The 13,241-nt window shown below is 38.6% G+C and overlaps 1 protein-coding gene and 1 long non-coding RNA gene across 2 annotated transcripts in view; one reads left to right on the forward strand and one right to left on the reverse strand.

The window, feature by feature from the left end:
• Window positions 1-5,526, forward strand: part of LOC116687655 (uncharacterized) — a 14,498-nt gene extending 8,972 nt beyond the window's left edge. The window contains exon 2 of the long non-coding RNA XR_004331607.1: window positions 5,462-5,526. This is a non-coding gene — a long non-coding RNA (uncharacterized LOC116687655). The remainder of the gene's footprint in view (window positions 1-5,461) is intronic.
• Window positions 3,899-13,241, reverse strand: part of cntn2 (contactin 2) — a 92,813-nt gene continuing 83,470 nt past the window's right edge. The window contains exons 21-23 of the mRNA XM_032513171.1: window positions 10,243-10,355; window positions 8,341-8,509; window positions 3,899-6,900 (exon numbers count right to left, since the gene is read on the reverse strand). Coding sequence (XP_032369062.1) covers window positions 6,791-6,900; window positions 8,341-8,509; window positions 10,243-10,355 — 392 coding nt within the window. The 3' untranslated portion in view covers window positions 3,899-6,790. The remainder of the gene's footprint in view (window positions 6,901-8,340; window positions 8,510-10,242; window positions 10,356-13,241) is intronic.

A 13,241-nucleotide genomic window follows, 5' to 3' on the forward strand; every position in this document is an offset into this window, starting at 1 on the left:
TGAAAGAGAGAGGGGATCAGTATGTCTAAGGAAGTGCCCCTGCAATCTAAACCAACAGCAGCATAACTATGAGCTGGTCGAGGCAAGCCTGAGCCGGCCGTACAAGGGTCAGGATGAATCGGATGAGTACGAAAAGAAGCAGAGAAGAGGAGTGTTGTGTCTGCATCTATACACACTCACCGGCCAGTCTAGGCAAACACTGCAACTCCTCACTCCCTATATATAAGCTTTATCTAACTGGAGAGTTTTAAGTTTACTCTTAAATGTAGAGACGGTGTCTGCTTCCTGGACCCAGACTGGGAGCTGGTTCCGCAAGAGAGGAGCCTGATAGCTGAAGGCTCTGGCTCCCATTCTACTTTCAGAGACTAGGAACCACAAGTAACTTTGCATTCTGGGAGCACAGTGCTGTAGTGGGACAATAAGGTACTATAAGCTCTTTTAAGCTATGATGGTGCCTGGCGGTTAACGCTTTGTAGGTCCTCATAAATCGACTGGATTTTAAAATTACAACACAAAGAAAACGGAAGATAATGGACAACCCACCCAAAAGATTGAGATTCGGCAAAATATCCGGCGGAATTTCCGGCAGCACCGCAGCAATACCGGAAGTGGAATGTAATGTATATAAACTACCTTGAGCCTGACAAACTGCAACCAGCAACTAAGCATGGATCACCGACGCAGGCACTCTGGATGGCATTGCACTGGCCTCCAGAACTACTGTCACAAATCTGAGTCAATCTCAGAGTTATATTTGTATCATCTACATCAGGGGTTCCCAAAACTTTCAGCCCAGGACCCCCAAAGTAAGTGACTTGCGACCCCCCCAATATAAACGTATGTAAACATTGCGCGCAACCGCGCACGCACTATAGGCGTATCCAAACACGAGCATATTGACAACACAAAATAACACAACAGCCATAACATTATTCTACAGTAATTTACTAATTTCTTTAATTTGAATTTAATCTCACCTAATGAGATGGATGTTTAATATGTTTGGAGCACAGCAAGTCCAATCTTGGTTAAATGTTGGAGACCGCTACTCAGAGATCATCCTCCACATTCAATCGCGATCTGTATTTATTTTTATTTTATTTCTGGAAATCAACTCGCGACCCCCCCTCTCTGGCTCGCGACCCCCCTGTGGGTCCCAACCCCCACTTTGTGAATCACTGATCTACGTAAAAAAAATCTCAAGAACAGCCTTTTTTTCTCAAAACAATGCAGAAAAACTGGTCCATACATTAGGCTGGACTACTGTAATTAATTTTTTTAAGACTGCTTAAACAAGTCCCTCAAGACTCTCCAGTTGATCCAGAATGCTGTAGCGCGTGTTCTGACAAGAACTAAAAAAGAGATCATACTTCTCTTGTATGATCACCTCTTCTCTGCTTCTCTTCCTAGTCGTCCGATTCATCTACCAAACCTCAGGTTTGGTAGATGAATGAAGAGCTCAGGTTTGCCTAGGACTAGCTCATAGTTATCCTGCTATTGGGCTAGAATGCCGGGAGACTTTTTTTTGACATATTAATCTCTTCTCTCTCTCCATCTGCATGCATTCATGTACCAGAAATGCTTGTCACTAACTTATCTCTGGGAATTTATGATACGTTTTCTCCTTGCATTTGGGTGGCATCCAAATCCTACTTGCAGCTAATGTGGTCTTGCTCAACGTTATTTTGTGCCCTGCTATGCTCTGCAATGCCCCACGACTCCCTGCTATGCCCCCCAACGCTCCACTACGCACTTTAATGCCCTACTATGCCTTCAATGCCCTGCTATACCCAGCAATGCCCTGCTACACTCAACAATGCCCTGCTACGCCCAACTATTTTTTGTAGTCATACTTCTACTGTCTTTATTGTTACTATAACTGCCAATGTTCATCATTGCAACTCCTATAATTATTAAGAAGGATATTTCTCTATATCTGTATATATGTATCAATGACTGTGACTCATCTTTATTGTTACTATAACTGCCAATGTTCATCATTGCAACTCCTATAATTATTAAGAAGGATATTTCTCTATATCTGTATATATGTATCAATGACTGTGACTCATCTTTACTAAAACAACTGAAGGAGCAATACTGGAGAGAGGTCCTCAAAAGGGCTGTGAAGGTGATCAAGTTTTTCGGGGATAGAGGACTCGCATTCAGATGAAAACGATTTGCTGGTGTCGCCTCCAAATGGAAATGACCTCAGGATTCTAGAACTGAAAGCTCAGTTTGACATATTCTTAGATGGACATATTGACAAGTTTGGCAATGTTTGTGTTGCGTCATTGGCAACTTGTGAGGAATTTGTTGATGCAATGTGAAGTAATGGGAGATTAATCTAGGCGGACTGTTGCAGATGTTGCAGACACCTAGTACCTGTATTTAGTTTAAATTTATATTGTTTTTGGTCATAAATACCTTTTTATTTTATTTTTTAGACCTTCATTTGACAGTAAAGATGAAGACATGAAAGGAGAGAGAAAGTGGGAACAACATGTAGCAAAGGGCCGCAGGTTGGCTTTGAACCTTGGCCCGCTGTGTCAAGGTTAAACCTCTATACATGGGCGCCCGCTCCACCAACTGAGTTATCTGTGCACCCTTAATAAATACCTTTTAATTTATTGCCATTTTGTGTCTCTTTCCAATTGGTGTCCTACAATGACCTACAGCCAGGTGTCTGACAAAATATATAGTTGTAAAGGCTGTGTGCATTTCTTTGTGTATTTAGTGTTTTGATACTTTCACAGTATTTAGACCTGCTGTTTAATAAAAAGACATCTCAAAAGAAATCCCACTTTTTACAATAGTGAACCTTTAGTTAAGTATCCAAATACCCTGTCAGAAAGAATATGTAATGGGGTAGAGACAGTCGCTCCACTCAGAGAACCAAGGTTACAATGTAACCAGATGATCTCATCTCGTGTCATAATGTGACCGTCTGTTGCTTCTATTGTATGTGGGAAGTTAATCAATAAACACTACTCTGAATGTGATAAATACACACATTAGTCAAATACAATCCCAAGGTGTTTATTTGAAATCATATTTACAAGCAGCACCCCTCCCACCCCTCCCTCACATCTTCATTCAATCACAATTTCCAAAAGGCCCAAAGGCTACATTATCCAGTGCATTCAGCCAAGCCATATGAAACACATTCAGTGACTGGGCACCCAGACGTGGTGGGATGACTTTATGGCTCTTCAATGAATACTAAAGGCATTAAGAAAACACTTTGTACAGAGCAAAACACAAAAAGACAAAAACACAAAACCTGGCTTTGATGGCTTCGAAAGCATTTCCAACTTTGACTGGTGAACTAGTGCAGATCCAAGCAGCTGTGTGAAGCTCATAATTTCTGAGTGAAATACAGTGATGGGGCTTTACATCCAGGTTTAGACCAATTTTGTTTTGAAACAAATAATTAAGCATTGTAGCTGACAGCAAACCCAGACATTTACGATTTGATTTATAAAGTAATGATTGTAGGGCCAGATGTGGATGACGCAGATCAGACCAGAGCTGAGAATATCATAACACTATGATAACTATGTTAACTAGTGCTGCCAGTTATACACGTTATTAACGTCATTAACACCATTTTTTATCGCAAGATTAATATTCTTTTTGGCCTAGCAAACTTTGTAGTTTTTTTCACATGCTGTTGCAACCCGCGTTAATTTTGTTGCCGAAAACTATGACAAAAAAAAAATAGTCAGCAAACCTTTTGTCAAGGATGACAACTGAATAAAAACTAAGTAAAAAGTCAGATATGGGGACGAAGACTTTAATGAAATATAACTGACACTTTAATCTTCGAATAAAAATGAGACAAAAATGTTAGGGAGGGACTAATGAAGAAGAGATCCAATCAGAACTTCTCTTTTTGTGGGACATGCTTGGAAGAAATCCAATCAGAGCGAATCTTTGAGGGTAGGTTGATCTATGCAGAAGCAGCAGAGTTGTTTTAAAAACCCGGGGCAAATGCAGGCGCAACAGTTAACATAGTTAGTTAACTCTAACCCTTCATGTTTTGTATTACAACCATTAACTCGGTGTCTATCTGTATTGCATATTCAAACCTTAATACCATCTCCAAAACAGACTGATGGATACTTCCAATGACCAGATATTCTGGAGAAACAAGTCCTCTGTAGATTTAGTCGACTAAAATCTGCTAATATTTGGTCTACTAAAACTAGACTAAGACTAAAACTCTTATGATATTTAGTCGACTAAAACTAGACTATGACTAAAAGATTTCAGATAAAAAGACTAAAATATGACCAAAACTAACTGTTGTGTTATTCAAAAGACTAAATCAGAATTTGCTGTCAAAATTAACACTGGTTGCAACAACTAGTAACGTTAGAAAAACTACAACACCACAGCGGATCTAGCTAGACCGGAAACAAAACAACAGGCACGCCGTACACACTTGTTTGGGCTTGCGAGCCGGCCAAAGAGTAGTAATGTTACATTTTGAGTGGATGGAGTGCGCGAGATGCCGAAATTATGGATTATGGATGGAAAGTTTACTTTTTAAAAGTTGCCAAATGGTTCCATTGGCAATACTGATCTGAGTGTTTTTTCCAGTCTGAAATACCACTTGATTGCCAAATACACAGCTGATGCCAATTCCCCACCCCCCCTCGTCAATGTATATTTTTCACCCTTGAATTGATGGAAACATTGTGTGAGAGATTATTATTAACACTACAAACACTCACTACATGTGCCAATGTTGTTTTCATTATAATTTTTTTTTGCAAAAAGTCAATCCACTTTTCCATGTTGATAAGAGCATTAAGTTGAGAAAAAATAATGGGACAAAAAGAAATCAAGGTACATTTAGAATAGATAAAAATGTGCGATTAATTGCGAGTTAACTATGACATTGATGCGATTAAATGTTTTAATCGTTTGACAGCACTAGTCTTAACCAAATTTAAATCTCAGTTTGTACTAAGCAAAGATCATGTAAGCAATAATAATAATGACAATCAGCTAATAGCATACAAAGTGAAATTCAGGGTGTACATTTTTCGCTTTTCCAGTGTTCATAGAAAATATTTCCTTCCAAAAATAATATACATTAAATGACATAAGAGAAAAACTTTAAAGCAAGTTACATTTACCTGAAAATAAAGCACATCAATCAAGTAGTGTGTCATTCAACAACTTGCAAAATATAAAATGTAAAACAGAAAAAACACATAAAAGTTTTGGTTGTTTAGACCATTCAAATATTAAAGCTTGTGAGTTCCTTTGGATCTCCTACCCAGAGTTACCGGGTGACAGAGAACCTTCCAATTCAACTTGCAAGCTGTTTTGCGCAATGATTTTGGCATTTTTAAAACATTTCTTTTGTCTTCTTATGTTTTTAGCACGAGTGTATTAAAAACACATCCCTGCTGATCAGAAAACAACCTGTTGATACCCAAAGCATCAGTAAGCTTATTGAGTATTCAACTGTTCACGGCAAACATTTCAGAGCAAATCAACCAACAAATAAAGTTAAAGACAAAAATCGTAAGCACTTGATGTCCATGTGTGACATGTTGAACGGACCTGATAAGGGGAGGTTACATCCGTCCTGTAAACTGCAGTGAACCAGACAGGTTTCATCAGAGCTGATAGATACTGACAGGATTACAATAAGAAGATATATGACACCGTTATCTGCACTCTGATACCTTTGGAGACCAACTCTTTAATCTCTTGCAGCCGCGGGCAATTCATATCAACCTACCAGCCTAAAAGTTGCTGCAATAAACCCAATAAACACTGGACAAAAGCATTTTTGTTATTTGGACATATAACAATGCAGGCACAACAAATGTAAACAAAGAATGAAATACTCCCTTCATCTATCCAATTTTACTTCCCCATAAATGAGACCTTAAAAATAGAAAATGTAAACATTCATTTGGACCGCTGACAAAATTCTATAGCTTGCTATAATTACAGCTGAGACAAAAACACGACAAGCCTACAGACATTAGGAGGAGCTTGAAATCAACAAGAAACGGTTCTTCAGTGCTTCGAGGACTGACTCTTATTTGGTGTTCACACTGTGAGCAACAAGAGCGCCTGATTAAATATGGAAATATGGGGATGTTGTGGCTAAAGTAAGTTTATGTAGCTATCTAATTTTCATTTCAAAACCATTCCAAGACATCTCATTGTTCTCCAGAACAATTTTCAGTGTCGAAGGGCTTTCCCAAGACTGAAAAGCTGCATTATGAAATGTACCGTTTTTATCAGGATGTTGGAAACAGTGCCAATACAACAACAACAGTACATACCAAACAGGAAAAAATGCATGAAGAGCTATTTTTGATGCAGACCTTCACAGCGGTCAGAATACAGATATTTATCAGTCAAGTTGCTCTCAGAGTGAACAGGCAGACCCCCATCACATGCAAGACTGTACTGTATGTACACCAGTTATACACATCATTGTTTCTAAGAATAATTTACACCTGAAGTCTGTGATGCGTGAGCAGCAGATGTGATGGTCCCCATAAGGCATGGTTTGACTGACACCAGTACACAAATACACAACCACCTTCAACACATCCAGACTTTTTATTTTTTTAAAGACCCTTTTTGTTGTTTTATTTTATTTAAAAAAAAAATGAAATCCCACCTTTCTCTAACACCCGTCCAATCCCGTGCTACAACCTTCCCAGACCACTGGAACCCACCCAACCGACCCAAAACACAGGAAACTTTAGCTCCAAGCCGTTCAAATCAAAAGGTCCACAGATGGCTGAGATCACAGGCCCGTCAACGACACAAGAGTGAGTAGAACCAAGCCAGTGAGGAGGTGGAGAGGGGGAGTGGACAGTGTGGAGGAGGCCTTGTTCTGCACCATCATACCCGTTCCTGTGTGAGAGACACCAAGTAACAAGTCAATTTAAAAAGATGTAGAGTTTCTGGATTTAACAAATATTCCCAGTCCAGAGTCTGCATCTCATACTGCTTATCACTTTCAGGTTCATAATGTCCCAGTTCATATGTAACTACAGTACTGTAGGACTAAGAACCTGTTGGTACCTACCGAGCACCAAAGTATCAAAAACGTCAGAGTAGCAAAAGGTGGCTTCAAATGGCTGGTTAGGTAGTTCCACACTTTGAATCTGTCAGATTTAGGTTAAAGTTGCTTGTGTTTGGACAACATTTGAAAATGTAAATAAAAAAGTGTTTTCTTGGACTCTGTCTCAAAAAGGAGATAAAAAAGCACCATTTGGTCCGTTTGACCATTCCTTTATAACAAAGGACCTTATACTTCTAACCATATAAACCCTGGACAATATTTACTAGCCCATATTTGATTTAGATACCGCTGACACATTCATGGTCAACCTAATAGATATTCCAATGTTCCTATCTCTACGATAACACTGACTGATAAATAATCAGTCTTTGAAGAAAGGCTCTGAAAGCACCTCCTATAACCATGAAACTAAAAGTCTTATTAGATGTCATTGCATCATAGTCATTACTATACTCATAGATATTTTAACTTAAATCTTAGCAAACGCTATATAATTATGTCAGACTTTTACAATGTGCAGATTAAATAGAGTCTGTAATAAATGCAGTCTTGTTCTTTTGTTCACTGCGACAATAGAGGCTTTTATCTTCTGCCCAATCCTAATAGTATTTCATAATATAATACATCCATGGGTGATATCACTGAATGTCATCATAGGGCCAAGAACACATAACATATTTTGGAGCATCAAAGCTGAGTCATTCCTGCTGTATTTGTACAGTATGTCTAACACTCCTATTTGGTGATTTTAACCCTTGTGTTGTCTTCCAGTTGATCATGTAAAGCTTCATAACTTATGACCGATTTCTGTTACACCTTTAAGCCAACTTCATTCCAACTTACTTAGTTTTACACTTATGTTTGAAATGAATGGAATGAATTGGAATCATTAATGGGAAATTATGCCTCATTTTTAAGTTAGAAAAGCACTAAGTTATACATTAATTTGACTAATAAAAATCTGAGAAATATTTGTTGACGGATTATTGCATACTTCAACAGATTTAGTTAGGATACTGTTTTGAAACCATTTCATTATTTTTACTGGCAGCAAATAATCACATCTGAGGTCTGGGAAAAAATGAATTCTATTAAATTAAATAAAACACCCAAAATTTATTTATTTAAGAATGTTGTATGGAACATGCTATTTGTGGACAATTTGGTTAAAAAAACAAATTTATATATAGATGTTTTGAATAATGGTCAAATTTGACCCGAGGACAACATGAGGGTTTAATAAATAAATGTGTTTGGTAGTTTCTCACCGGAGTCCCGGGACACGATGATCTCGTGTGCTGGCCCGTCCCCGCCCTCTCCCCACGACCGAATCTCCAACACAACGTAACCGTTGTCTTTTGGCAGCGGCAGGCTCACGGACGTCTTGGTGTGGTCCAGAACCTTCAGCGCTGCCTGGCCCTCGTGTTTGTACAGAACCTGCCACACAGAACACAGCAGGTCTAACGTTTCGGAGCTCAACATTACAACAGAAGAAGAATCTTTACAGTTAGCATCAGCTCAGAAAACACACAAATACACTGCCTGTGGTGTTTAGTGATTTCTGTTCTGCAATGTCATTGTTTGTGTTAAAATCAAAGGACCATTGTTCCAGTGGTTATCTTTGATGGTCATGTTTCTCATGCATACGCTGGAACAAGGCTGATAAACTCTTTCATTTTGTTATACAACCATCTTATTGCTTCTCGTATCTCACATGTAGAGTAGATTACACATATCATGATCTGACACATCCAAAGCAAAACATCAGCAAGCGAATACATGTACTCCTGTCAAACTACATGATGATTATTATTCTTGACATGATCATCACGTAATCTTGACAGCTACATTTGTGTGTATTGTGTGTTTAATAATTCCGTTTCCCCCGGAAAACACATCCAAACTATTTCCTGTTTCCCGAGTCACACACCAGCAGCCTGAATGCTAACAGAATATGGAATCTGTCTCAGCCTAATAGAAGGACTTTGGCCACACATTTTGTCTGTTTATGAAAGGAAAATGGTAAAATGGGACTCCCATGAGGGCTGTTCTCAGCAGACAGATCACAGGCATGAACTCGCGAATTTAGTTTAGAACAGAGATCTTCAACAGGGGGTCCAATAGGGGGTTCTCAGAGTCACTGCAAGAGGGCCACCAAATTATTGTCAATTTTTTGTTTTTTTAAGATTTTGTTTGTGTGGCATTTTCGGCCTTTATTTTGAAAAGACAGCTGAAGACATAAAAGAGCAGAGGAAGGGGGGAATGAGAGGCAGCAAAGGGACGTAGAACCCGACCTGAGAAGCTCTCCAGGTACCCATTCCTTTCAATTTTTGAAAGTTTTTTTTAAATTAAAATGTTTTAACATATTTCCAATATATTATTGGCAAATATAAATCCACACTGATAATAGGCTTACTGGCCTATATTGTAGGTAAGGTAGTCACTAAGGTAGCCATCCACATATACAGTAAATTGTTAAAGATTCCTTCTGCCACTGTAACTTTAAAAAATGATTTATAAAATCAAGCCAATAATTATTATTTTCATAGCAAAAAAAGCAAAAAAGGTATGAAAGCTTTAGGCCGGACTTCATGTTATTGTAGGTCCAGTTTAATATGCAACTTCATTTCAGGGGCGGCTGTGGCTCAGTGGTAGAGCGGCCAAAACCGGTTGTTGGTTCAATCCCTGGCCCTGCAGTTCCTGTGCCTTCGGGGTGTAATAAATAAACAGCGCTACATAAGAACAGTCCATTTACATTTTATACAATATATGTAGTAGGGGGCCCTGCTCCTTGGCTCAAAAAAAATTGAAGATTGAGGTTTAGAGTTTTGAGAAGAGGACTCATTCGAAATATAAAATGATTGGTCACATTTCTAAATAATGAGGCTAAGAGCCTAAGAAGCCTTTATTAATAATTAGCCAATGTGTAGTATAAATAAATCCAAGTTGACCAATACAAAGATGTTACAATAGTGCATTGCGAGTTGTTGTCAACTTTTATGCCGGGCCACTGATGCAAACGCACACACACACACACACGCACACGCGCACACACGCGCACACACGCGCACGCACGCACGCACACACACGCACACGCGCACACACACACACACACACACACACACACACACACACACACACACACACACACACTTCTTTACAACACTCACTTTGTACCCCAGTACAGCGGACTCATTGTGCATGGCCTTCACAGGATCCCACCTCACTGTTACCCATGAGGCATCAGTTCTCCATGACACGTTGCCTGGACGACGATTAGGAGCTGTAATGGAAACACAAACATATAAGCATCTATTCATCTAGTATGGTTTCACGTATGTGTGTGTGTGCACATTTATTGATTTATGGCCACTGTATATTGTTTGAACATGCCATTATAAATGGCCGACAGTGGTCGAGATATGTAGCTTTTTTATTTGTGTTGAACTGTCTCTGCCACTGCTATAAATTACCTTTATGGGCACTATAAACCTTTACTTTTTTTTGGATTGCTAAACAACAGTCGGCACAACTGGAGTCACATGTGCAAAACTCTGACTCCATTCTGCACAGCAGCAGTTCATGTGGACCAAACTCTAGTTCCTTTTTCATCGCTAGAACACAGTTTTCAAAATTCTACACACTCAGCCCCTGACTTTAACCACAGCATGCACAACAGTGTGGATCCACAGCACTTTGTTCACACCCTGCTGTTACAACTGTTAACCACACATTCAAAACACAATAGATTTCAGTCTGGTGTCTATCAAACACTGCTGGTTGCAATTTTAGCTAAAAGCCTAAGCAGGTGTCATGTTTTAGACTAGTTAGTTAACATATACAGTATTTATATAGAAAAAACTTAGAAAGCCTTTTTTTGGTATACAAACACCAAATAAGAATTACAAACCATTATACACTGTAGCTTTTGAGAAAAACATAAAAAAGTGAAAAACACTATTTCTTTATAGTAAACTACTGTAGTTATAGTAAAACTGCATTCTTACTGTTTTTCAGAAAGTAATGGAGGGGAAAGCAATGAAAACACCACATTCATTATTATTTAGAGATGATGCAGACATCCAATGTGATGAAGAAAACAGGCTGCATTCCATAAATTACTAGAGAGAAAAGACTATATTTAGGCAAACTGCTAATTTTCATTCCTTCTGCTTTACCTCATGTGAAAATTGTTATATTATGAGATCTATATTTTTTCTTTAAACATTTATTGAGTCACTCAAAGTGTTCAAACTGTAAAGATGAGAAAGTTAGTATTTTCTGTATTGGTGTTTGATGCTAGTGTTTTTACTCTCAGTGTGTTCTGAGTGACAGTGTGTGTTATCTCAGTGAAGGTTCTTCAAAGTGTTTGGCTGCACTGTGTGAAGAGTTGTGTTGCTGTGAATGAGTTTTGCAGCTGATGTGAACTGTTTAGCTCAGGTTGGTAGTGTAGACTATAGTCACTGTTGTTTAGCAATCAAAAAAAACTCAAACACTCTGCATGCTGTTTTTTTCAACTTCAACAGCACTTTAACACACTGTAACATCAACTTTTTAAACTGTTTTTAAATGTGTTTTTTTATCTGGTTTTATATACTTTAGTCTCCGTTTTATTATGTACGTCTGAATTGTTGTCTTTTCCTGTTGCACTGCAAGTGGCTAGTAGATGACGTTTTTTTTAAACTTTATGTAAGTAATTAAGCACGGAACAATGACAAATACATTATACATAGGAAGAATAATACATAAAAGCACAGTTATTAGAATAATGTAGTATAGAGATAAGTGGGGTATGTTTTGCCAAGTCTATGTGTACCTGCTGACATGGCTCCAGCCAGAGGACTGACAGCTGCTCTGAAACAGAGATCATGTCTAATGTTCTAGCTGAAGCCTTCAACTAGAATCCTCAAAGCGTGAGACAGAAAACACAATACTTATCATCATTGTCAAATTATTAACATCTAATCTAATCAAATACACCTGCCTAATGTTAAAGATCCTGAACGGCAAAGCTCCTCCACACTCAATGCTTTGATTTAGCAAAAACAATTACAGGATCTACTGCAAAAACAGTAGATCCACAAGGTCTGTTCTGAGAGGGGACTGTGTAACCCCTTACAGGTCCAGCACCTTAAGTCAATCATGCTTTTCTGTTCTCAAATAGGTAGCCTCAAATAAGTGGAACCAAGGCCTGGCTCTTGGAAAGCCAGACCATTTTTAATCTCCTGGTAATTTTATATTATTGTTATATTTTAACACTGCTGACCTGCAGCTAACATGTTTGATGTCTTGCCTGGTGTCAAATGTAGCCCGCTCTGCATTCCTTGGGTATGTATGAACTTGTATTTTCCATCTCATTAACCTGTACTGCAACCTTTAGTACTGTATTAACACTTCCCTCATGAGTGATGTAGCCTGTTTAATAATTTTATAACTGCTTGTTACTGCTTTGCATGGTTGAATGGTGCAAGAAGATGGGACTGTGTTGCTTGGCTGTGTTTTGATGCTTGCGTGGCTTCCTATACTGAATGTGGATACTGTTGATGTGTAACTGCTAAATTGGAGTGAATTAACTGTGCTTATGTCTTGCATGGCTTATTGAGAAAGCTCATTTGTTGCTCTAGCTGTCTTTATGGTGTCTTGTCGACTTCTGTCTGTAGATTTTAACCTGTAAGTGTGCCTACTCTCATACCGCTAGAGCAGAGAGGGATAATGCCTTTCTGCCAGGAGGAGAGGTGGAGACTACACAGATCATTTAGCAGAGATGTATTAGTCATCCTATACACAGGACATGGCTGAGGAGAGACTCCTGTCTGGGTTTGTACAATTGTCTGTGGATATGCAAGACCGATAATTAAAGTGTATAACAGAATAGTAAATGTTATGAAGTGATCTTTTGTGAAAAGAATCATGAGTGTAGTTAGTGTTTTAAGGCTCCAAGAAGAATGGTGTTCTAGGATGTAAATGATTTTGAATTGCCCTTCAAATGTGCTTGCCCTTTACTTGCCCAAGGACTTTTTCTTAAGTGCACTTTCACACTTGGGGTTCAGTTCATTTGGTCTCAACCAAGGGAAAAAATAGTGCGTTCCTAACTTATGACAATCGGCACAAAGTCGGCACAAAGTGGTTTAAGCTTTGGAGTTTGAGCTCCAAACATATCTATAGTCAT

This window comes from Etheostoma spectabile, chromosome 4 (genome assembly GCF_008692095.1).
Source record: "Etheostoma spectabile isolate EspeVRDwgs_2016 chromosome 4, UIUC_Espe_1.0, whole genome shotgun sequence".
NCBI lineage: Eukaryota > Metazoa > Chordata > Actinopteri > Perciformes > Percidae > Etheostoma > Etheostoma spectabile.